The 25,851-nt window shown below is 52.9% G+C and overlaps 1 protein-coding gene across 4 annotated transcripts in view; it reads right to left on the bottom strand.

The window, feature by feature from the left end:
- TRPV4 (transient receptor potential cation channel subfamily V member 4) overlaps positions 1-25,851 on the bottom strand; it is a 75,793-nt gene that overhangs the window by 30,732 nt on the left and 19,210 nt on the right. For 2 of the 4 annotated variants that reach the window (XM_024741485.1, XM_024741486.1), the window contains exons 4-15: positions 22,795-22,947; positions 21,937-22,077; positions 20,997-21,295; positions 18,927-19,106; positions 17,484-17,642; positions 16,770-16,843; positions 15,892-16,057; positions 15,578-15,644; positions 12,487-12,803; positions 10,954-11,081; positions 9,257-9,378; positions 8,674-8,803 (exon numbers count right to left, since the gene is read on the bottom strand). In XM_024741485.1, coding sequence (XP_024597253.1) covers positions 8,674-8,803; positions 9,257-9,378; positions 10,954-11,081; positions 12,487-12,803; positions 15,578-15,644; positions 15,892-16,057; positions 16,770-16,843; positions 17,484-17,642; positions 18,927-19,106; positions 20,997-21,295; positions 21,937-22,077; positions 22,795-22,947 — 1,936 coding nt within the window. Of the gene's footprint in view, positions 1-8,103; positions 8,804-9,256; positions 9,379-10,953; positions 11,082-12,486; positions 12,804-15,577; positions 15,645-15,891; positions 16,058-16,769; positions 16,844-17,483; positions 17,643-18,926; positions 19,107-20,996; positions 21,296-21,936; positions 22,078-22,794; positions 22,948-25,851 lie in introns of those variants that run through there. The other 2 variants (XM_024741487.1, XM_024741488.1) reach the window with 2 other exon arrangements.

The raw sequence follows: 25,851 nt of genomic DNA, 5'->3' as shown, positions 1-25,851 counted from the left end.
GGATGGTAAGAGGGAGCCAGGTTCCAGCATCAAGCCCCACACCCTGGGCCAGGCTGCCTCGACGCTCCACCCTCATCCATCACTAGTACGCCTGGGGGCATCGCAGCACCCAGGGCAACCCAGCCCCTGGAGTGAGCTAGCCTGGGTGCAAATCCTACCGACAGTACTTTGAGTGACCCGGAACAGGTCCATCCCCAAAGGGGGCAGCGCCAGAACCAGAGATGGGATTCAAGGAGGCCACAGCACAGTGCGGGTACTTGGGAGAGGGACAGAGCAGCAGGGTCTACAGCCAGGTTTACGGCTGCTTGGCAGCCTGTGGCTCAGCTGTTCTAAGGCGCTACCAGCACCAATTCTAGGTAGCCCAGGCCCCCACATCCTGGGCCCACCACCAGGCCCACCCACACTGGGGCATCAGGAGAGAGGACAGAGATGGGAGCCACCCTCCAGGTCAGGTCCCTCCCCCTATCCTGGGAAGAATCTTACCCTCTGCAGGGTGGGTCTGCAAGCAGGGCAGGTGCAGGCACAGAGCACAGCCAGTCGGGGCATGGCCCCAGGACCCAGCTGGGGTTCTAGCTGTGTCCTAGCACTGGCTCCCTGGGTGCCTTGGACAGGTTTCTTCTCCCTGGGAGCTGAGCTAGCTGATCTCAAAGGGTCCTCCAGCCTCGTCATTCTGGCGTGAGGCACTCCTGCCCTTTATACCACATTGGAGGAGCAGCGCAGGTGATAACGATGTTATCATTACTACAATTACAGACAGCCCAGTTGCTGTAGGCAGATTGGCTACCAGGCTCAGCACTAAATGGTACTTAGTCCTCACAACTGTTCAGGTGCACGTGATATGGGCCCAAAGAAGAGCAATCACTTTGCCTAAAGTCACACAGCTGAGGATGGAGAGCAGAGAAGCAGCTCGGGTAGAACACCAGCCCTCTGATTCAGAGTCTAAGCTCTTAACTGCTATGCTATGCAGTGACTAAAACTACCACCGACCCCCAAATATGGCCTGCTTGGCTCCGGAACGCAGGTCCGGCCTCAGTTGCCACACCCCGCGCCGCTGGGACTTCATGTTGGGTGAACGAGGGAGAGGGGAGCCACTGCCAGCCGATCCAGCCCCCTCCCCCCACCCGAGGTGCAAGCCTGTCTCTTCAAAAGGACGCTAGGAGCCTCTTCTCCGTGTAGCTGTCTTGGGTTCACCCCCAGTTAGAGCTGAGCTGTCCAATACGGTAACCACGTGTGGCTGGCCCAGAACCACATCTATTACTACCACTTCAGGTCATAACAGCAATTAGAACATCACCCCATCTTCCAGAGGCATCAGACTGGAGGGAGGGCTTCGACAAACATTTGAGTGGAGGGAATCCACGTGGGGAACACTCACCTTTTCAGGGTGGCTCCGTGTTTTCCTGACTCAGCCCAGCCTTTAGATCCCGCTCCCATTTCGAGCCCTGCCTTGCCTCCAAGCAGCGAATTCGAACCCGCACCGCTCAGCTCTGAACTGCATCTGAGACTCCACGTGCGCCTGGGTTTCCCCCTGCGCTGTATTGCGCCTGCGCGTCCCGGGTGCTCTTAAAGGGCCCACACGACCGCCACAGGGCCCCCTTCGCTGGCCATTGGAAGGGGGCCCAGCCAGGGGGGCGGGCAAACCCGGTGGACAAAAGGTTTTTTGTTTAAAGCATCACCATCACCAGCTCACTAAAGAGTGGCAGGAGGAGGGGAGGAGTCAGGAAAAACTGGCCTCAGTGTCCTCATAGACTCCATGTGTGACCCTGGGTGACTTGTATGGCCTCTCTGAGCCTTGGTTCCAGTTCTCTGAGCCTCTGTCAAAGGGAGTGGAGGCATTTGAAGGACTGGGATGGCATCAGCTGATGTGTGATCAGGATGACAGGGCAAATTAGTCCTGTGAGTGGGACCCACCCCCAGAGCAGTGGGGTCCAAAGGTTCCAGTCCTGAGGCTACCGCCCACCAGCATGTGGCCTTTGGCAAGTGACTGCCCCTCTTTGAGCCACTTATGTCTCAAATGTAAAGTGAAACTAATTACAATGCACGTACCATGTGGTGTTGAACAGAGGAGACAGGTAGTCAGATCCACTAGGCAGTACAGATCCTATTCTGTAGATGTATTATTTCTGTCTTCACCTAGTCTGGCTGATTTTCACCTTGGAAAGTGGGTTTCTAGGTTAAAAGAGTTTGAGAAATAGATGCCTATGTCCCCCTCCCCCCCACCACCTTGGAGATGCACAAATCACATTAGCATATTAAAGGCTCTGAAAAGTCCTGCAGGCAAGATACCCTTCCAGCTTTAACCCAGCATTTCCCTAACTTTTTCCGATCACCTAAGTTTTTGTTCCTGTGTTAGCATCCCAAGGAACAAATGGGACTTAAGGAAATGCTGAGTCCTTACTCTTGTGTTGCAATTGGGGAAACTAAGTCCTTTCTCCTCACTGGGCCTCAGTTTCCCCAATTGCAACACAAAGACTCCTAATGAGTTTGCTGCAGAGCCAGAACTGGAATCCAACCCTGACCTGAGTCGTTGGGCCTCACGTCCTAATTGGCCTTTGTCCACTGTGTAGAGCTAGGCCCCAAAGAAGGGAAAGACCACCAGGGAGAGAAAGGAGCCCTCACTTGAGAACTGGGGATGATCCTCCATTTTGAAAATGAAAAAAGGTTCAGAGAAGTGAGGCAACTTGCCTGAGAGCACACAGCAACTAGGTCCTAGACTTTCCAGAGGCAGATATAGACTCCTTTTTCTCCTTGTGGGAGTGGCAGTGGCAGGGTTTCCTCAGTCTTGTAACGTCAGCCTCACTTAATGGGGAGCTCACTCTAGGGGCTCCCGACCACGTCCCCAGGTTCCAAGTTTCCCTAAGGCCTCCTCCGAGGAGACTCCCGGGTGTGACTACAGCAGCCCCTGGTGGCCAATCTCCACGACCAGCCGCCCCACCCTGTAGTGGCCAAAGGCAGATCTGTGGGATCCAGTGGGTACATCCCAAACTGAGGGGGGAGTCTCTGATGACGCTGAGAAGACTCTGAGCTGGGATATGGGGATCTGGGTTTGAGTCCCATCTCCACCCAACCTGTTCCATCTTCACCTGTTAGAAGCCATCACAGCCTGTTGCTATAGAAAAACAGAATGTCCCCGTGCTGTGGAAAGGCCAAATCGCTAAAAAAAAAAAGAAAAAAAATCCTGCCACCCCCCAGCAGGGGTCTCCTTCTAAGCCAGAGGATTCAAATCCTGAGTCCACCACATCCAGCCTGTGTGTGCTTCAGCAAATGCCTTTACTTCACTGGGTCTCACTTTCTTCATCTGCAAAATAGGCAGAAAAATTTGTTCTTGTATCTTCATGATTTTGGCAGGGTAATAGGAAAACCTGACTCATTGGTATAAATGAGGAAAAAAAACTGATTATCTCAAACAATCATAAGAAACTCTATGGTAGGGTAGCTCCAGGGTTCGTTAATTAAATAGCACAATGGTGTCATCAAGGACCCATGTCCTTTTCACCTGTCTGTTCCACCGAGCCCTTTCATGGTCACAAAATGGCTGCTGCAGTTCTGGGCATCACATCCAGACCTGACAGTGCCCAGCAAAAGAGAAGACAGTGTTTTTTATATTTCTCTTTTTTCCCCCAGAATTCTTCCTCCTTCGGCAGACTTTCCCTTCTGTCTCACGGTCCAGAACTGGTTCACATGGCTATTCCTATACCAATACCTAGTAAGGGAGATAGAGTCACAGTGGTTGGCCCGGCGAAAGCCCATGACTGTAGAGCAGAGTGGAGAACTCTGAACAAAATGAGGTGCTGTGAATAAGGAAGAGAGTCATGACTTTTGGAGAGGCATCCACACCAGTCCATGAGGTCCCACACATGGTTCCTGAAATATGAACGCCAAGCACTGAGCACAGCGCCTAACACATGGCAGGTGCCTCATGTGTGTTCATTTGTTCTCTCCTTTTTGTGCTTCCCTCCAAAAACACAAGACTCCCAGCCTGGCCTCCCCTGACCCAGCCTCCCGCCCTCCATCCCTCGGGCTGGGGTCTCCACTGCCCAATGCCCCTTCTACCCTGTCCTCTGGTTCCATCACCACCACCTCCTTTTGTTTCTGTCTCAAAAGCTTGGGATGAACAAGGATCTCCCCATGGTCCCCCATGACTTCAGATTCCTAAAAAATAAAAGACGGGACATGCTCTATTCTCATGCAAATGCTTTTGCCAGGGAGTCAAAAATTAATAACAGTATAAACAGAGGCCTGGAGTATTTAACCACCCCGTCCAAGCAACCAGAGTGATCAGAATACACCGTTATCCGGGCAAGGTGTGGAGACTGACTGCCAACTACATTATTACATTTGGAAATGTCAGAAGCGTGCGAACGCCGGGAGGAGATGAACAGTATGGTTGAAAATGACTTTTGATTAAAAAACAAAAATCCCCAGCATTCATCTAAAACAATAATAACAGCCAATAATAACAGTGCATGTAATAATGAACTATTCACAGGCATAAGAGGTAATTGTTCAATTAAGATCCAAGAGTTTCTGAGACTGTCTTTTCTGATGGGGTCCCATTGTTTTTGACTCTGGTAGCACTAATTATTTCCCAGTAGCGCTTGAAAGTTGAGATGGAAAAAACCCTGCTGTCACACATGACATACAAGTGCTTTAACATTATTAAATACACATACACGCACATAATAAGAAATCCTTGTTGGAATAAAGTTAAGCGTATGTTCAAACTGACAGTCTCCAGGGTTCAGTGGAAGTGGCAGGCAACAGCCAGGGTCTTACCCCACTGCAGAAGCGATCTGGCCTCACCACCTCTCACCCCTCAGGGGTCAGAGTGTTTTCTCTCCAGGATGGGGTCTGAGGGCAGAATGCCTGGGTTCAAATCCCACCTCCACCACTTACCAGCCAGCTGCCCTGGGCAAGTGTCTTCCCCTCTCTGTGCCTCCGTTTCCCCATTTATAACACGGAGTGCAGTGGACATTCAGTTTTTTGGGTTTTGTTTTTTGTTTCTTTTTGGCCTCACCAGATTCTAGTTACTCTTTCTTCTATTGTCCGTATTCATTAGCTATTGCCACAAAATTGATGCCTGCACTTGAAAAAAATCACAAAACTCAATGACATACAAAAAAAATGTTTTTGGTCCCGCATCTGTGGGGTCCCTCTGATCTCTGCGAGGCTTGCCTGGGATGACATAGCTCTATTCCACGTTCTCTCACCCTCCTCCCGGGTGCTGGCGCCGGCACGTCTGCTAACATCCCACTGGTTAAAACAAGTCACATGGTTAAGCCCAGGGATGCAAACTTATGCTTTGCCCACAGTCGAAAGACAAAGTTGTACTGCAAAGGAATGGCTAAAGGGAAGAGTCAGGGCCACTGAAGCAGTCTAGCACAGGTATCAACACTCCAACTTTCCTCGGGAACTTCCCCTCCCCGCGCTCAGTCCCTGTAGTCCGGGAGAAGTTAACATCACCCCTGGTTCTAGCTCTACCTTTCAGAGATTCTGATTCTCAGGTTTTTCTCCATTAAAGAGAGATTAGTGAGTGTCAGGAAGGTCATCAAAAGCCCAGAAACATCAAACTGAGACCATGTCCTAATCAGCAGGGACGTTTTCTTCTAAGTGATTCTATGTCTAATGTGTCCCCTGAAAATATTTTGACATACCACCAGTACATGCCCTATATTTTGAAGGACATTGGGAAAGGTCATCTTTCAGATCTTACAGGAACAAACAAAATCTCAATGGCCTGAAAATATTTGAAGTTCCCCCTAAACAGCTTTTGAGTTATAGAATATCAACACGCAAACCACCAAATATTTAGAAAATCACAGTTGAAAAAGTTACTATGTATTTAGCTGCAAATGTTCTCAGAGGAAAATTCATAGCCTACAATTCTTTCGTTATTTTTTTTTAAATGAATGAATTAAACATTCACCTCACTAATTTATGGAGTCTCTTTGAGTTGAGAGGGTGTTTTGATTTTGTGGGCCAGCCCATCACAAAACCCCCTAGAGAAATGACCTCTTTATAGCCCCAGAATAAGTCATAGCCGTTTTCCATGACAATGTTGCCCAGATCGGGTAGAGGGTGGGCATCTGGGAGAAGGCTTGTCGCAGATGTTACTGGCTGCCTAGGCAACATTGGTTTCCCCATCCTCCTTTCCCACAGAACCGAGACCTGGCTGGGGAAACTACCTTTTTCCATATTGTCTTCTGCTGCTTTGAGACAACTGCTGCTTCCAGCCTGTTGATTGGCTGAAGCATGGGACACATGACACAATTCTGGCCAATAATACAAGAGGGGAGGTTGGCTGGGGGACTTCAGGGAAAGGTTTCCTCCCTCATAAAAAGAGACACAGGAAGAACTATTTCTCCTTCTTCCTCTGGATGCTGCCAAATCTGGATGTGATTCCTGAAACAGTGGCGCCATCTTGTTTCTTTGATGGAGGCCTGTGTGAGGAAAAAGCCAGCACATCTGGTGGGTAGTGCCTAGCACAGTGCCTGATAAACGTTTGAAGGGCTGAATGAGCTGGCAGAACCCTTAATGAATCACAGAGACTTCCTGCCCTCCCTAACTTGGGACTTCCTGCCGAGACAATAAATATTCTTTTCTTCAAGCCAGTGTAAGTTTTCTGACTTGCTGCCCCAAACACATAACTGTTGGAACACCACAACCACAATCCTCTCTTCTTTGAAAGGCCCAGGGAATCATCTGACCTTCACAAAAGCTGTGCCCCATTTTACAGTTGAGGACACTGAGAATCAGAGTTTAGGCCCTACCCACGGTTACCCAGAAGGCTTGGCCCAGCCAGGGAGGGCGTCCCAGCCCCCAGCACACGATTGTCTCAGGCATGACATGTGACCCGAGTCCGTCCAATCAGAATGGCTCGTGGGACCTCCACTGAGCATGGTGGAATGAGGAAGCAAGTAGCCCTGGGAGAAGCTGGGTCATCCCTGGATCACGAGGATGGAAGCCCATCAGCCCCTGGAAGCCCATCAGCAACATAGAGGGGGATGGAAAGAACGCGTCTGTGGGAAGGTTGGGGCCCCTCAGCCACCCTCAGCGGTAACACGATGAGTCTCCCCTTCATTCTCATATAGCTGAACAGACTATACGCCATCCTTCTGACCGACGGGGACGTGGAGGCCCAGAGTAAAGGGACCCATGGCCACAGTTTGGGCAGAGGGTGTGAACTCGGGTCTCAGACCCCACGCCCTGTGCATCTCCCACTGCAGCTGCCCTTGGCCAGGTCCTCAGAGACCCAGGCTCTTCTCAACTGAAGCTTCACAGAGGAAGTAAGGCCTAGTCCAAGCCGGGACCAGGAACCTGGGAGGTCGGAGGGAAACCAGCTGGCTGCAGAGTCCTCCACTTCAAGGTGGAGCAGCGGGATGGGGTATTTGGGGGGCCTCTCCTCATGCCCAGAGGCTTGGAGCTGCCCTGGGGGCTTGATCAGCAGCGGGGTGGGACCCTGGGAAGAAGGGCTGCCCTCAGAAGGGAAGCAGGTCGGCCTTCAACTCCAGCTCACATTCACAGCCCCGATGGCACGCGGTCCCATCCACAAGCACTCTCACGGCTCCAGTCACCACCGCTGTCCTTACTAAGGCCGCTCTCATCCTCGACATCACCCCACTGCTGACACCGGATGGCTCACCCATCTCTGTGCCTGTCAGCTCCGCCTCTGCTCTGCCCTCTCCCAGCAGCCTTCCTACCCACCAGCACATCACTGTCCCCCCACCAGCATCACTATCCCACGATGAGCTTTACAATCTCCCCACCAGCATTACTCTCCCCCACCAGTGTCATTACGCGCTCCCAGCATTTCGACAGATTTACTATCTCCCCCCAGCATCACTATCCCTCCGCCAGCACTCCTCCCCTCCTCACTCCCTTTGTCTCTACCTTCCCATCACACTCCACTCTCACCTCCATCTCTCAGGCCACCACCCCCCATCCAGCCCCCACCAACCATCACCCTAAACGTCACCTCGGTCGTTACTACTAACCCTCGGTCTGTTCTCAACCCCACCGCCCCATCCCCCCAGCACAGGCATCTCATAGCTCATCCATCTCTGTGCTGTCATCCCCGTGCCTATTACCGTCTTCCCCACCGTCTCCACCATCAGTGAACATTTATTGAGCACCAACAATCCCCTACAGAACACACAGAAGGCGCAGCCCCACCCCGAGTGCCCGGCCCTTCAGCAAAGCCACCCCACTTCAGCCCAGGGTGGCCTGTGCGGCCACAGCGTGGGGCGGGGCCGGGGGCTTAGCCGGCGGCAGTGCACCTGGGACGGGGCCTGAGGCCTCTGCCAGGCTCCAGTTGGGGGTGGAGGTTGTGCCACTTTCCTGAGAACAGAGCAAATAAATAAATGGAGAGGCCAGGGTCTGAGCCCTGGTGGGCGGAGAGACTGGTGTTGCTTATGTGACTCCATGGGAGTGAGACAGGCGGCCAGGAGCCTCGTGCCCGGGTGGGGAGGTGGGGCTGGAGGCAGGAGCCTGGGGACCAGAGGGTCCTGGGGCCTCCCTGGCATCTCCACCTGGCCCTCACCTCTGGGGGTCGAACAAGGGTGCGGGGGACACCCCAGGAGGCGCCGCTGAAATGCGGGTAGACTAGAAATGGGCGGTGGAGGGGACCCTACTCCTGCCTGCAGCCCCTAGAGGGGGGCGTCGTCAGTCCTCCACCTGGGGGGATAACTCTGCTGGTGGCCGTCACAGCTGGGGTTCCCCACGTTGTCCAGAGGCACCACCACCTCGTCCGGGTTCGAGTTCTTGTTCAGCTCCACCACGCGGGGCACCACCGAGGACCAGCGATCTGTAGTGAGCGTGGCGGAGGGGGAGTGCACATGCATATATTGAGCACCTTCTGTGTACCTGGCACTCCACAGTGCTCTAAAGGGGGAGGTATATTATCCCTTTTTATAGAGGTGGAAAGTGGGACTCAGAGAGGTCACAGAGTCCGCCCAGGAACACACAGGAGTAAATGAAAGAATAAGAATTCAAGCCTGGGTCAGGACGCCTGAGTGCCCATGACCTCTCCACTGCATGTCATGCACTCAGCTGAGTGGAACGGAGGGGCCCCAGGCCTTCACAAGCAGCGGAGGAAGCTCAGTGGCCAGCCCATCAGACCCTTCCACTCTACAGATGAGAACACTGAGTCCCAGAAAAGGGATAGGACTGCTCAAAACAAATCAGTGAGGAGCAGGACCAGGGCTCCCCCTCTGCACCCCTGAATGTCCCCCACCCCTCCACTCCGCCCTCTACTCACCCCTCCGGAGGCGGCCCACGGTGTGCGAGAAGCCGTAATACTGGTAGTTCTCGTTCTTGCCCGGGTCCTCGTTAATGATGCCCAAGTTCTGGTTCCAGTGAGACCAGTTTACCTCATCCACCCTGGTGGGGCCACAGCAGAGGGAGGGTCAAGGGGAGCTCCCCAGAGATAGCACCCCTTCCCAACCCCCAGGCAGCATCCCTGTTCCAGCCTCCCCTCCTACTTTTTTTTATTCTGATAAAATATATATAACATAAAATTTGCCATTTCAACCACTTTTTTTGGGGGGGGGCTGCACCACGCAGCTTGCAGAATTTTAGTTTCCCTGCCAGGTGTCTGTCCTGGCAGTAAAAGCACAGAGTCTTATCCACTGGACCACCAGGGAACTCCCCCTCAACCACTTTTGAGTGTACAATTCAATGGCATTAAATACATTCCTAAGATTGCACAACCATCACCCCTATCTATTTCCAAAACACTTTCATCACCCCAAACAGAAATTCTGTCCCCATTAAGCAATAACTCCCCATTCCCCTTCCCACCAGCCCCTGGTAACCTCTGTTCTACTTTCTCTCTCTATGAATTTAACTATTCCGGACATTTCATGTAAGTAGAATCATTCAGCGTGTGATGTGGCCTTTGTGTCTGGCTGCTTTCACTTAGCATCCTGTTTTCAAGTTTTATCCACAATGTAGCCTGGATCAGTACTGCATTCCTTTTCATGGCTGAATAACATTCCATTGTGTGGAAAGACCTTATTTGTACAGCTATATATCCATTCACCTGTAGATGGACACCCTCCTTCTTGATATTCTCACTCTTATTATTGAGACACACTCCTTTTGGGCCCAAATGGGCTCAAGATCATTTTTCCTTTCTAAAATTATTTTTAAGTTATTTTCATTCAGTTTCCATTTTTTGAGCATTTTTTCCTATGGGTCAGGACCCAGCAAGGAAGATACATTCTCTGTTGCCATTTTACAGATGAGGAAACTGAGGCTTGAACTATTCATCCAAGGTTACAAATCTGATAAATCACAGTCGGGGCTTGAACTTCAAATTCACATTGAACGGGACTGACTAGCTGGCCTGTGGGGTGGGGGCTACCATAGCAGAAACTGACTTTGCCTGACTCCAAACGTGATGCTTTCGCTCTGTGCTGGCAACCACATTACAAAGACTGAGTCCTCTTAAAAGAAGAGACTCACCCAGGGGTTCCCCTAAGAAGCTGGCATTCCCTGTGCATCTGGGTAACGTCCCAAGCCCTGGAAGCTGCTAATAGCTCAGATTCCCCCTTTCAGACGGAGACCTGAAACCCACCCCACTGGTTCGCCGACAGAGGGCGGTGCCCTGTGATAAGAACCCACCTGAGTCCGCTTCCTCCACCAAAGGACAGAGCAGTAACACCTGTTGCCATCGGGCGGTGTCTGTCCCAACGTGCGTCAGGTGCTGGCCGTGCACATCTCACGTGCCAACCCATCTAAGCCACACAGATGGCCAAGGGAGTGATGCTATCATTGTCCCCATTTCACAGATGAAGAAACCAAGGCTGAGAACTAAACCAACTGGCCCAAGATCAGCCGGTGGAACTGAGTTCTGGTTGGGCCCATGGGGGCCTCAGTGGCTCGGGAAGTGGCAATGGGTAGAAAATGTAAGGAGGCCCGATGGTCCTGTCCTGCCCACTCACCCGGCCTCACCTGAAGCACCACCTGCGGTCTGGAGTGCCGTCTGAGCTCTTGCCCACGGTCACCATCTCGCCGGAGCGGAAGGCCTTCCTCAGGAACACAGGGAAGGAGCGCTCGATGTCCAGGATGGTGGTGGCCCACTGCGGGGAGGGAGGGAGGGCGGGCAGGCATGGGTGAGCCGCCCCCAGCCTCGCCTCACTGCTCTCAAGGCAGGAATGATTCAGTGGGCCGGTCTGGACAAAGAACTAGGCTTCCCAGCTCCCACTGCCTCTGGATTAAAATCTCAAATACCCACAGGGGCCTGGCAGAAGAAAATGAATGAAGAAGGATCAGCAGCCTGTGCCCCAGGACACCCTGTGTCCCCTCGGTGCTGGGCATCCCCAGGGAGGGGTGGGGACTGGGGCAGACCAGGGGGTGCAGGTCCCCCACCCCGCGTAAGGGGGGCAGCCACCTCTCATCTATCTGAGCGCCGCCAGGCAGGAATGTGAGCTCACCTTGCCAGCCTTCCAACCTTTCAAGAAAGGCCAGAAATCTGAATTTTTCTATGAAATCTCTTAATTTAAAAGTTTTGCATTAATTAAAAAAAAAATATGGTGATGCAGGAAAAAAATAAACTGAGCTGGTCAAATCCAGTCCATAGGCTGCCGGTGGCATCTTATGAGTTATACCCAGTGGGGAAACTGAGGCCCAGGGAAGTAAGCGGTATGGATAAAGGTTAAGAGCAAGTCCAGATGGTTCCCTGAGACCCAGACCTGCGAGGAGGAACTTGGAGTTTTTTCTCACTGCACCCTTTCCTGGAAATGCACCAAGTGATGGTAAATGTGGATGCTGCATTCCCGGGCCTTACAGCGACAGTGAATTTATTGGGAACCCCAGTTATTGAACTGCATGCACCCAGCGGGCTGTGACCCCCACCCCCAGGGCCTCTGCTGTCTAGGACTGCACAGCAACCTGTGGGAAGCAAAGGCAGCAGCTCCCCAGCACCCATGAGGCCTGCATCTACATCCAACCACATCTGCTTGGCGGGGGGCAGGTGGGGAACCTGGAAGCTACCCCTGGGCTGGCAGAAGCCCCTCTGATGAGAATGCTGGCGCTTCCCGGCTCTGGGGTAGCCTGTACGCATGCCAGCCTTGTCTCTTGGGCCAGGGTGGGGCACGGAAGCTGCCCCCCCCCCCCCCCCCGCCGTGCTCACTGCAGAACCCTCACTGAAATGTGAAATGTGATGCTCTTTGAGCATTGCCTGTGCCGACAGAGCTCGCTCAGTGGAGCCGGGTGAAGCTGACTGTATACCACAAACTGGACCACAAGGGAATCTGAGCCCACTGCTGGTGGTCAGGCAAGAAGCCACCTGGAAGTGTGTTAGGCGGCTCTGGGAAACAGACAGCAGTCTTCGGTGCCCATTTTACAGACAGGGCAGTGGAGGCAGAATGAGATGGTGCGGCTCGCCCAGAGCACAAGGCCGAGGGGGTGAGGCGGGTCAGGTGGGCCCATCTTAGAAGGAGAAGAGTGGCCGGCAGGGTGGGGACGGGAGTCCTGGGGCCTCACCTGCAGCTTCCAGATGTGCTTGCTCTCCTTGGACACCTGGCCCACCGTCTCCCCCATGAGGGCGATGAGCATGTTGAGAAGCAGCACAAACGTGAGGATGATGTACGTGACGAGCAGGGTGATGAAGACCGCGGGGTACTTGGTGCTGCTCAGCATCTCCAGGTCGCCCATGCCGATGGTCAGCTTGAAGAGGTCCAGGAGGAAGGTGCTGAAGGTCTCACTGTCACGGCACGAGGGGTACGTGGGCACTGTGCAGTTGGTGTGGTCCTCGCTGCACATCTTCACGTTGGCACACGGGTTCAGGAGGGAGACCAGGGCTGTGGGAGGGACGGCGGTGATGTTCACCGAGGGTGAGGACGCCGGCTGAGGAGTGGGGAGGACCCTTCCCATTTGATGGAGGGGAACGCTGAGGCCCGGTTAGCGGACAGCGCTGGCCCAAGGTTACTAAGCGAGCAGTCACATCTGGGCCCTCCTGCATGCAGAGCCTTTGCTCTGTCCACAAACTCTTGTTAACAAGGAAGAGGTTCCCAGGACCTAGTCCAGTGGTTCTCAACCAGGAGTAATTTTTCCCCCAGGGCACCTCTGGTAGGTCTAGAGACATTTTTGGTTGTCACAACTGGAGGAGGGAGCACTACTGGCACCTAGTGGGTAAAGATTAGGGATGCTGGGACTTCCCTGGTGGTCCAGTGGTTAAGACTCCGCACGTCCACTGCAGGGGGCGTGGGTTCGATCCCTGGTCAGGGAACTAAGATCCTGCATGCCATGCAGCATGGCCAAAAAATTTTTTTAAAAAAAGACCAGCAATGCTGCTCAACATCCCACCATGCACTGGACAGTTCCCACCACAGAGAATTATCTGATCCCAAATGTCAGCAGTGCCAAGGCTAAGAAGAACCTCATCGTGCCTATTGTTCTTAGACATCTTGGGAGCCTGGAATGCCAGCATTCTGGGGGCAGACTCTCTCGCGTGCTCCTGTTTCCCAGCTCACAGCAGCCCAGAGAGGAAGGGTAGAAGAAGCTGTTCTCACTAAGACCCTCACGTCCTCCAGACATCTCAAACTGATCGTGGTGCTCATCCCTTCCCACTAAGCCCAGAAGAAGCTTCAGAGTCCTTCTCAACACAGTTGAGCACCAACATGTGCATCTGCTCCTACACCATTCACAGCAGGGAGCGTGAGGGGGCTGAGCCCCTTCAGTCAGTGGGGCATAGACTGTCACCATGCCTTCAACCTGGGATTACAGTAAGCAGGTTCCAACTCATATACTAATGCTATTTAATTCTGTGGCGACTGCTGAAATATGTGTTGAGAAGGATTCTGTGATCCATTAGCAATGTCTGTCATGGGCACAATAGTGGGAAACAGCAGCACATGTACCATGTTTGGGATATGTTAGCCTCAGAATGAAGATCTAGTGTTCCCTAGCAGGAGAAGCCCTGGGACCAAGCTGACCACTAAGTTGCTACTTTAACCCCTAGGTTTCTGCCTCAGTTTCTATATTTAGGACTGTGGTATGGCTGGACTCTTGATATGACTTTCAAACAACTGGAGAACCCCTGACAAACTGTCTAGTTCTTTCCAGTCCTACTCCTGGTAGGGGCAGTTGGACCCTGTCCCTCTCTCCCCAGCTAAGCTAAGGCCACAGTTCTCCTTCTCCAAAATAATCCACACTGAGCCTTGGCACCATCTGGGTTAAAATATCACCATCATCAGATTTCCTGCTGCCAGTGCTGGTTCCTAGACCAACCTCCTCAGATGTGAATGTGGCCTGGTGAAGCCTGAGTTGGCCACTCCCTTTTGGATACTGGGCATTGGATGGCAGATCACCCACCCCATGGGAACCAGCCCAACAGCTTGATTAGTTTCCCCATCCCTGGTCCTTCCCCCCTGGTCTGTGCCACTGAAGTCCCACAGCATCAGGTCATCAAGGAGAAAGCCTATTAGAGGAAGCCAGTGCTGAGCCTTAAGAAAGACCTGGGCTGGGGCTTCCCTGGTGGCGCAGTGGTTAAGAATCTGCCTACCAATGCAGGGGACACAGGTTCGAGCCCTGGTCCGGGAGGATCCCACATGCCGCGGAGCAACTAAGCCCACGCGCCACAACTACTGAGCCTGCGCTCTAGAGCCCGTGACCCACAACTACTGAAGCCTGCACACCTAGAGCCCATGCTCTGCAACGAGAGGCCACCGCAATGAGAAGCCCACGCACTGCAGCGAAGGGCGGCCCCCACTCGCTGCAACTAGAGAAAGCCCACATGCAGCAACGAAGACCCAACGCAGCCAAAAATAAAATAAATAAATTTATATTAAAAAAAAAGAAAGACCTGGGCTGGTAGATGAATGATTAAAATGCACCCTCCCCTGTAACCACACCCCTTCAATGTGGCTTTGTAGCTCCTCCACCAAGAGGGTAGAGTCTATTTCTCACTCCTTGAATCAAGGTTGGCTTTAAGACTTGCTTTGGTCAATAGGGTGAAGCAGAAGTGATGCTGTGCCAGGCAGTGACCTTAAACACTTCCGCTCACATTCTGGGAACCCTCAGACCACCATGTGACCAAGTCCAAGCTAGCCGGCTGGAGATGAGTGACCCCAGGGAAGACAGCGAAGTCACCCCCAACTGAGGCCACCTCCTAGCTACACCAGTCAGCCGGCAGCCAACCCGCCAGCTGAGCACAGACACAGGAGCCCATCAAGATTAGCCAAACGTGGCCCAGGTCGGCACAACCACCCAGCTGGGCCACAGACTTGAATGTAATCGTCAGTGGTGGTTGTTTTAAGCCACTAAGTTTTGGGTGGCTTCTTTTGCAACAATAGCTAAGACACCAGTTTTATCATTCTCTAGCTTTTGAACTTGGGCACATTATTTAACCTTTCTAAGCCTCGGTTCCCTTATCTGTAAAAGGTGATAAGAAAGGCACTTCCCTTACAGACTTGTTGGGAGGATTAAATGAGGCAGGAATGGGAAAGGACTTAGCCCAGTGCCAGGCACACAATGAGAACTCTACAAACGCTGGTTATTTTCCTCCACACATTGTGGTGGTCGCTCCAGTCCCAGTACCACCCCCGCCAGGCCCACCTGGGCACCCGGAGCTCACCTGAAGCGTAGCCAATCATGAAGAGCAAGTAGACCAGCAGGAAGCGGAAAAGATCTTTGAAGAGGATCTAAAGACCCCGGCGGGAATATGGAGGCAAAGAGGCAAAGATGAGACACGTGGTTTCTCGCTTTCCCAACACCTCATCCCGAATCTTCTCTCCAGCTCCACCCTGTCCCTCTCCGATGTCCAGACCCTGCCCACTGCCCCCACAGCACCCCACAGCCTCAAGGCTGCCAGCACTGTCTGTACATATGTGGTGTGTGTGGCTTCCTCCAAGGACACACAAGTCCAGAGGGAACCCCCCGATCCCATACCTTCTGGATCATGATGCTATAGGTCCCCGTCAGCTTCAGCCCACGGGTGAAGTAAAGGGCGTTCATCCAGCCCAGGACCAAGGCAAAGACCATGACGGCCAGGTAGGCCTCAATCCCCGCCAGGTAGAGGGCCGCCGAGACAATCACCAGCACAGAGTAGATGAAGCTACAGGGCAGCAGAGATCACAAGAGGGACCAGAGGGGAGAGGGGAGAATGAGGCCCCTGGAGGGGGAGGCATGCCCTCAAGCCCTCTAGGTAGTAGGTCAGTCCAATGACACCCAGAAGAGAAACCATGTGGATTCACTGGGTTCCCCAGCATCCTGTTAACCAGAACGCTCAATTAATTGGCAACTGATACGTGTGTGTAATGGCCCTGAGGCCCTACCAGAACCAAAAGTGATGTCCTTTGGAACTGGTAGAGAAAGATTCAGTGGTGTTCAGTGGCGATTTTGTGGCTAAGTGAATTCTCATTGTTCTCTAACTCTAAGGAAAAGGGAAAAGCAGTAACACACACGTAACAACACATCCTGTGCCCTGGGCAGACATCATTAATCAATCCCAGCGCTCTTTCCCACTAAACACAGACACAGCCTCAAGATTCTTAACATGGGCACTCCTGGCAGACTTTAGCAATTAATCACAAGCATAAGAGGTTAAATTATTTCTATCCACGGTGTATATGGTGATGACTCTTTAGCAACCAGAATCTTGCTTTAACCAGAAGACCCTTTTGCTTGACACTGGCCTTGTCCTCATCAGGCTGGGTGAATTCACTCCTAACAGAGTCAGCCCCTATCCCACCACCAAACCTGGATGATGTCCCTCCCAACCCCACCTTCCTCACCCCGAAGCTGCCACCCCAGGGACCTCTACTCACTAGAGTAGTTGGAAGGAGCCATCGATGAAGAGAGAATTCACTCCAGGGCATTTCTTCATGAACAAGTCTTTGATCTGGAGGAAGGGAGGGGACGTGTGAGAGAGGTTGATGATATAAAACCATGTCCACGGTGTGCTGCTTATATAATAAAGATGAATGATGGGAGCTGTAATCACATGACATGTGCTGTCTGTGGTTGTGAGTTTTGTTGGTTGTGTATGAAAGAAATCTCGGATTTACATTATTTAAGGTAAGCTTATAGAAGGGGCTATTTATGTCTAAATATAATTTTATATTGTAAGACAAAAGGACTTTTTTTGGAAACAGCATTATCCTTAGTATTCTTAAGCTTGGAATTTATATGATACTTGAAGAGATCTATTTTATTCTAGCTACGTAAATTTAATAGGAACCCAATTATTGTGCCAGTCATTTGAGATTAATAGCTAGTCAAAAATAGGAAATGGAAATTTCTTCTTTTTTTTTGTTTGGCTTTGTTTTGTTTGTTTTTTTTTGGGCTGCACCACACAGCTTGTGGGATCTTAGTTCCCCCGACCAGGGATTTACTGAACCCAGGCCCTCAGCAGTGACAGCACGGAGTCTTAACCACTGGACCGCCAGGGAATTCCCCCTATCCATCCCAAAGCCTTCTCCAGTCCCTCCCACGGGGGAACCCACTGTGCCCCAGCTTCTGCCTGGTTCGCGGTCACTCACAGTGCCCTCCAGTGGCTGGTAGTAGGCGGTGAGGGTAAAGATGACCATGGCGCACAAATAGGAGGCCACGTTGATGTAGAAGGAAACGGCCCCAAACTTTCGCCACTTGTCCCGAAGTAGTTCATTGATGGGTTCCACGGCCAGCATCTCGTGGCGATTCTGTGGAAGGCGGGGTGGTCAGGGGGCTAGACAGGCTGACTCCAGTACGCCTTCCCCCACCCTCTGCCCTGGGAGCACTTTTTCCTCCTAATTTATTCTTCAACGACACCCAAACTTCTGGGCTCAGCATTCGAGGTTCTGCCCCAACTTACCTTTCCAGCCTGTTCTAGACTCATAGAACCCAGAGCTAGAAAGAGCCCTAAAGAATATCTATTCTTGTGGTCCCCAAACTCCAATCTGTGGATGGTGCCAAGCCACTGGCAGCAAAATCACCTATGGAGCTTGTTAAAAATATAAAGCCCTGGGTTTCAACCTCAGAAATTCTGATTCAGGAAATGGGACTTGGAAATTTAGCCCAAGGATAATAAATACTTGACTCACCACAATTTTCCAACTCTGAACCCAGGACAGACATCAATAATTGAGTCCCACACAATAGTTCTCTATACAGTTCCCTGGGCAGACACTACCAATCAATCAGAGTTTGCAGCAGAGATGCCAAACTTCCCACCATCCCCAATCTAAATCAAGTTGGTCACTAATTTCAAAGATGAGGGAAGTGAGCTCTGGTAGGGGAAAGGCATCTGTCCAAGCTCACAGAGCCAGGGCTAGAAGGGAGACCTTCTGCACCCAGGACCCAGCACTTTCTGCCCCATTTGTACAGCACCCTGTCCCTTTAACGACTTGAGTTTCTTTATCATCAAGGATTTGTGCAATTATGTAGTCACAAAGATGCCACTGCAGTGTTATTCCTGATAGTTAAGTGCAGAAACAAACCCAAATGACCAAGAATAGAGGAATGGTTCATTAGAATGTGGTACATTTCCACACAGCAATGATATTGCAGAAGAATATTTAATGGTGCAGAACGATGTTCATAAAATACTCCTAAGTTAAAAAAAAAGAGCTTTTGAAAACTTCATATAACAAATGCTAATGATAATAGCTGACACATAATGTTCACCCTGCGCCAGGCTGTTCATTTGGTCCTCTCAGCAACCCGATGAGAAATGCTGAATCTTTATCCACATGGTACAAAAGAGGAAGCTGCAACCCAGAGAGGTTGGGTAGTTTGTCCTGAGTCAGACAGCACGTAAGTTACAGAGCCAGGATTCTGAACCAGTCCTGCTTGCCCCTGAAGGCTGACCCTTACAACCTCTCATTTCCCCCCGTGCCAGATGCTGTTCTGGGCACTTAGTTGGCCTCTTCTTCTGAATCCAACTCACAGACCCACCACTTTGGGCCCCTCCTTCACTGGGCCCCATCTCCTGCCCTGATGCCTACCTCGATCTTGCTGTTGTACACCAGGATCTCCAGCACAGAGGCCTCTTCCCCACACGTGTCCAGGGAGGAGAGGTCATAGAGTGAGGAATACACTGGCCCATAGGCCCAGTCCTTGAACTTGCGGGACAGATGCCTGGTGTCCTCGTCTGTCACCTCCCGACGGATGATGTGCTGAAAGATCTGCGTGGGAGGAGGGAGGGTCAGGGGGTGCTCTGGGGGGCGGGGAGCACTGCTGCTGGGCCACACACATTGGAGGGACCCTGGGAGCTTGGTCAGCCCATCAAATAGCACCTTCCCAGAGAGCAGGAAGGAGGGAAGGGTAAAATATTTACTGAGCACCTGCTGTATGCCGGACCCTTTCCTCACATCATCTTGTTTATTTCCTACCCTTACCATTCCTGGTTGACAGATGAGCAAACAGAGGCTCAGAGAAAAGAAGGATGTTCCCTGAGGCCACACAGCCCACTGAATCCAGACTGAACCCAGGTCAGCCTTAAAAATCTGAGTTGTCATGAGTATCTTCTTTACATAATTAAAACAGCAATTAATCAACCTTACTGATCAGTTAAATCTAGTAACAATTATCCTATTCGGTCCTTCTTATTGCTACTCCCACTATCTCTGGCTTACACACAGGGGAACTGGGCAACAGATCCAGGTGGGGGTCCCCCCAGGCCACAGAGTTCAATAGGCAAAGCCAGATTTTAAACCCAGGCCTCTTCTACCGCCTCAGGACTCTGACATAATTGTGATTTTAGTAATTTTTTGCTGTATTTTTAATAGAGGAATAATAACTCGTACCGATTATTGAGCACTTATTACCCATCCCAGGATCTTTATTAACAGCTTTAAGTGGATCACCTCATTGAGTTGTCAGAACACCACACCACAGGGCACTATTGTTATCCCCATTTTACAGATGAGGAAACTGAGGCACAGAGCGGTGAGATGCCTGAGGTGACATGCTGGGAAGTGGCAGAGCCTGGCCTTGGACCCAGGTGCTCCTGACTCTAGAGAACCCCAGATTTGGTTCTCAATCAGGTCGATGGGTGCCCCACCCAGGGGACAATTTGGCAATGTCTGGAGACATTTGGGGTTGTCACAATCGGTGGGGGGTACTATTGGCATCTAGTGGGTCGAGGCCAGGGATGCAGCTAAACATCCTACAATGACACAGAGCAGCCCCACGCCCCAGAACATCCAGACCCAAATGGCACTAGTGCCCAAGCTGAGAAATCCTGCTCTAGGCCCTGTGCTGTGAGGCCTGAGAGGGAAGCGACTGGCACACAGCCACTCAGCAGGTTAGAGGCTGAGCCAGGACCCCTGCCATGGAGTAGAGGGGAGTACTGCAGGGCTGCAGCTCTGGGACTCAGCTCTCTGTCAGTGGCTTGCCCTGGCTGGTGGGAATGGGGCAGTGAGCATCCAATGGGGTGAGAGGAGCAGAGAGGCTCTGGGATGAGGTTGAATAGCTTGGCTGGACAATAGGGAGCCACAGCAGGTTCTTGAGCTGGGACATCTGCACACTGGGGTTGGCAGGATGGGAGGTGGGTGTGCACATTAATAATAATGCGTGCCAGCAGCAGTCCCTCCCGCGTGCGCGTGCGTGCGTGTGCGTGTGCGTGTGCGTGCGTGCGTGTGCGTGTGCGTGCGTGTGCGTGCCAGCAGCAGTCCCTCCCGCGTGCGCGTGCGTGCGTGTGCGTGTGCGTGTGCGTGCGCGTGCCAGCAGCAGTCCCTCCCGCGTGCGCGTGCGCGTGCGTGTGCGTGTGCGTGCCAGCAGCAGTCCCTCCCGCTTGCGCGTGCGTGTGCGTGCCAGCAGCAGTCCCTCCCGCGTGCGCGTGCGTGTGCGCGCGCGTGCGCGTGCGTGTGCGTGCGCGTGCGTGTGCGTGCGCGTGTGTGCCCCCGGCCCTGCCCTCACCCCAATCTTGCCCGTTGTGCGTGTGCGCGTGCGTGTGCGCGTGCGTGTGCGTGCCAGCAGCAGTCCCTCCCGCGTGCGCGTGCGCGTGCGCGTGCGTGTGCGTGCGCGTGCGTGTGCGTGTGCGTGCGCGTGTGTGCCCCCGGCCCTGCCCTCACCCCAATCTTGCCCGTCTTGGCGGCCATCATGAGGGGCGAGAGGCCGTCGTTGTTGAGCACGGCCTCCAGGTTGCTGTCGGGGAAGAGGCGGGCACACTTGAGCAGCAGCAGGTCGTACATCTTGGTGACGAACTTGGTGTTCTCGCGAGTGTTGTCCGCGATGGCCACCAGCGCGTGCAGCACTGTGTTGCCACGGGAGTCCTGGCGCCGCATGTCCGCCTTCTTGTGCGGGTTCTCTGTCAGGTAGTTGACGATGTGGGGCTGGTTGGTGCAGGCCGCCAGCGACAGGGGCAGCTCACCTGTGGGTGAGGGGGTGGTCAGTGACGGGGCCCCGGGGGCGGACACTCAGGGGCAGAGGCCGTGACAATGGATGCAGTGCCCACGGTCAACGTGGACGAGCCCCGGCTGACTGCACGTGTCTGGAGGCGATGCCCCCGGGTAGACGGGGGCGGGGGGGGGCGGCGTCGTGTGACTTGGAGGCTGTGAGGGATTCTTTAAGGGACTTTGTGCCTGAACCCCAAATAACATGGGCCTTTGAGCAGGGGTGAAATTTAAAATCTTTCATGGGTCCAACTGGGACATGGAAGTGATGGAATTTGGGCCCTGCAATCCGACCATCAGTCCCAGCTTAAGTCAGACCGGAGGATGCGAGTGTTAAGGGGTGGGGACACCCCATCACAACCCTCTGATCCCATCACGATCCCCACTGTAGAGATGGGGAAACTGAGGCTCAGGGCAGTGTGGTGATGCTCTACTCCTCAAAGACAAGACCTCAGTGACCAAGACCAGTAAGGCGGCCTGTGTACCGGGTGCTGTCTGGGCCTGTGGCCAGCGCAGCCCTGGCTGTTTGGGGAGGGGTCAGGGCTGCCAGCACCACCATAGGCCCCCAGCCCGCAGCCTCTCCCCCATGGGCCCCAGGCCCCACCGGGCCCCTCCTCACCAAAGTAGAAGTAGCCTCCCTCATCCTTGGGCTGGAAGAAGCGTCCCCGGGCCTGGGCATGAACATCGGCACCTTGGGCCACCAGGAGCTCCACGTAGTGTTTGCAGCGGCGCTCGATGGCGATGTGCAGGGCGGTCTGGCCTGGAATGGGGTGAGGGACAGTCACCAGGGGCAAAGACCCGACCAGTCGCGGGAGGCGCTGGGGTGCAAAAGGGAGAAATCCACCCGAGGGCAGCAAATAGACCTTCAGACATTCCCAGATGTGGAGTCTCTGATGCCCAAGGTCCCAGATCTGCTGCATCACGCAAGCAGAATCTTAGGCTCAAGCGATATCCAACTTGGAGGGTCCCAAATGTGGGAACTTTTCAGACTCATAAGAGGCTTTCATCCTAGAGGAAACAACGGCATCATGGTCTCACAGAATTTGGGATATAAAATTCACAGCCTTTGAATCTGCATATCCAGGAATCTGGAAGGTCAAGTTGGATTCACAGATCTCAGAATTTAGACCCAGGGAGCTGGCACTGGTGACACCTGTGCCTCTCTGAGCTGGTGGCTCATAGACCTATTGCAACAAAGCCTCAGAGTATCCAGAACCTGAGCATCTTGGGTCCAGATTTCCAGGTTCACGGCCCCTTTGGCTCACTGCATCTGGGAACCTTGGAACCTTTGATTGTGAAACTCAGAATATCCAAGTTGGAAGGGGTAGTCATTGTCCTTTCGTCCGTTCATTCATTCATTCAACAACTGGTTCCTGGGGATGTGCTGGCACTTGGGGCCCAGATTGAAGCTCTCAGTTGGGGGGATGGTTGGACAAGTAAAGACGGTGCCCCCCTCCCGCCCAGCCCAGGGCCTCACCTCGGTAGTAGATGTCCCGGAAGGGCGAGTTGATGAATTCGCGCATGTTGCCCGTGCGCTCAGCGATGTCCAGAAGCACAGGGATTGTGTCGTTGCGGCCGTTGCTCAGATTCAGCAGGGCTTTGGGCAGGCAGGTCTTCCCTGTGGATGGCTCTGTGAGTAGAGACGTGCGGGAGAAGGGGCGCTCGGCCCGTGGCCCAAACTGCTGGGCAGCTGTGGACAGGGCACTGGGCAGGGAGCCAGAGGTCCTGGCCGTGTCGGTCCTCCTCTCCGAGCCTGTTCCCTATCTGCTCCCCATGGTACTGAGAAGGTCAAATAAACTCAGAGGAGCAGAAGGTTTTTTGTTTGTTTGTTTGTTTTGCGTATGCAGGCCTCTCACTGTTGTGGCCTCTCCCATTGCGGAGCACAGGCTCCGGACGCGCAGGCTCAGCAGCCATGGCTCATGGGCCCAGCCACTCCGCGGCATGTGGGATCTTCCCGGACCGGGGCACGAACCCGCGTCCCCTGCATCGGCAGGCAGACTCTCAACCACTGCGCCACCAGGGAAGCCCAGGAGCAGAAGTTTTTTAAAATGTGGGAAGCTGCAGCCTGTAGAGAGGTTGGTGTTTACCAAAGCATATCTGGAGAGAATTTTAAAAAATCAAATAAAAAGGCGGAATGCTGGGTTAAACAAAGCCAACCGTATTTCTTCACTACAGGACTTCTCAGAACCTTTAATCTGTTAATGAGGACTGTGAACCTCTAAAAGCAGACCCGGGAGGCAGTCTTTTCCTGCCTATTTGCACATAGATCCTTTTCCCATGAAGCGATTACACTAGTGCCCCTAGAGGGGAGCAGAGGGAGTGCAGCATTCCCCAAAGTGGAGGCTGTGAGCCATAGCGAACGTGAAATTACCTTCGAGGATTTGGGGGCTTCTGCAGATGCAGCAATAACATTAAAAACCCGAGTGTGCAAGGTTTCATCCGCTTGACAAATCCCTCCTGTGAAGTCAGTCTTTGTTTTGTCCTACTTGGTCCTTAACACCTCCCACTAACGCTTACTGTCCCTTCGCAATTTTCTTTCCCTTGTATTAATTTTTATGGTGACAGGAGTTGATTTATATCTTTAAAAGAGCGAGTCAATGAAAAGAGAACTTACCTGTGAATCAGGCAGGGGGCAAAACGGCCAGATGCAGGAAGGGGATCAGGAAAGGGATGAGGAATGCGAAAGGCAGGTGTGGGCTGAGGGGCCCGCTCTGGAGCCAGGTCTTTGGGGGCTCGAATTGGGCTTTGCTCCTGATTTCTGTGTGACCTTTTCTGCTTCAGTTTCTTGTCTAGCTAAATTGAGGCTACAAAGGGAAATTGTGGGACTTCCCTGGTGGCACAGTGGTTAAGAATCTGCTTGCCAATGCTGGGGACATGGGTTCGATCCCTGGTCCAGGAAGATCCCACATGTCACGGAGCAACTAAGCCCGTGCGCCACAACTACTGATCCTGCGCTCTAGAGCAGGTGAGCCGCAACTGTTGAGCCCGCGAGCCACAACTACTGAAGTCCACGCGCCTAGAGCCCGTGCTCTGCAACAAGAGAAGCCACCGCAATGAGAAGCCTGCGCGCCACAACAAAGAATAGCCCCTGCTTGCCGCAACTAGAGAAAACCCGCGTGCGGCAACAAAGACCCAACGCAGCCATAAATAAATAAACTTATATATATATAAAAGGGAAATCGTGAGCTAATAGGTATTTGTTGATGAGCCCAGAGCCAGGCAGATAGGAGTCTTCAATAAGTAATACTGCTGCCTTTATTACTCCAGGAGAAATGCTTTAGAGCCTCTCCTTAGGTGCTGGGAAGTGGTGAAAATGCAGAGACCTGAATTTCTGTCCCACGCTCCTAGGAGTGAGGTTGCTCGGACAAGCCTTGTTCTGGTTACTTTTCGCTACACCCCTGGCGCCCAGCCCAGAGTCGACACCAGGTAACTATGTACCGAATGATAATGGACTCCAGTTCCCCATCTTCATGAGGTGGAGGGGACCCCAAATGCGGGCCGAGGCCCCTGGGGATTCTGTCCAGACACACCCGCATCAGGGGAACCTCGATCAGTCTGTTTGCTAATTGTCAGACAACTCACGATCCTGCACGCTGACCTCGTCATCTTTCCCTCCCCAAAGCCCAACCCGGTCTGCGTGTGTCCCCTCCGTAGATGATGGTGTCCCCAGCCAGCCAAAACTTGTGTGTCACTCTTATCTTTGTCCTCCCTTCTCCCCACATCCAGCAAGTCCCACAGATTTTACCTATTTCTCCAACCCCTCCACCACGCTCCATCTCCACTGCCACCAACCTGGCCCAGCCATCATTTCTCTCACATGCCTGGATTCCACCAGCCTCTCTGGACGTCCTTTAATCCACTTTCCACATAGCAACTGAGTCCAACTCTGGCCATGTTTAGCCACAGGGCCTTTGCACATGCTGTTCTTTCACCTCCTCTCTAATCCTTCCTCCACCTCTTTTTACCTGGCTAACTGCAGTTCATTCAGACTTAGCTCAAGTGTCACCTCCTCCCAGAAATTCTCCCAGATCTTCCTGATTAGGTCAAATTGTCCAATACAGCCTCTTGTGGACACAAATTACAGTTTGTAATTGTGTATTTATTTCTGTGATTGCTTGATCAAGTTGGTCTCACCCTCGAGACTGAGAGCAACTTGAGGACAGGATCATATCTGCTTCACTCACCACTTCCGCCCCACACCAGCACAGAGCCTGACACTTGGTAGGTGCCCAATAACCACTTGTTGAATTAATACACATTCAGCGAAGGGGCAAGCTGGGCACTGCAGGGAATTCCAAACCACAGGAGCTCAAGTGGTTTGTGTGGGATGTGGAACTAGACCCTGGATTTGGACTTCCACACCCCCAGGCCCAGGCTGTAGCAGGGTCCGGGGCTGCCAGCCTGGGTCCTGGTATAAGACACGAAGAACGGCGGCTACCCAGAAATGGGGAGGGGTTGCAGTTACGGACTCCACCAGTAGGTGGCGAAGTAGCTCTGCCCACGAGGGGATGAGGGGCGGCTGGAGCCAAGGGCC

Source organism: Neophocaena asiaeorientalis, unplaced genomic scaffold, assembly GCF_003031525.2.
Source record: "Neophocaena asiaeorientalis asiaeorientalis breed wild unplaced genomic scaffold, Neophocaena_asiaeorientalis_V1.1 scaffold648, whole genome shotgun sequence".
Taxonomy (NCBI): Eukaryota; Metazoa; Chordata; class Mammalia; order Artiodactyla; family Phocoenidae; genus Neophocaena; species Neophocaena asiaeorientalis.
Note: the sequence above shows the minus strand (reverse complement) of the source record. Positions and strands in the feature narration are given on the sequence as shown.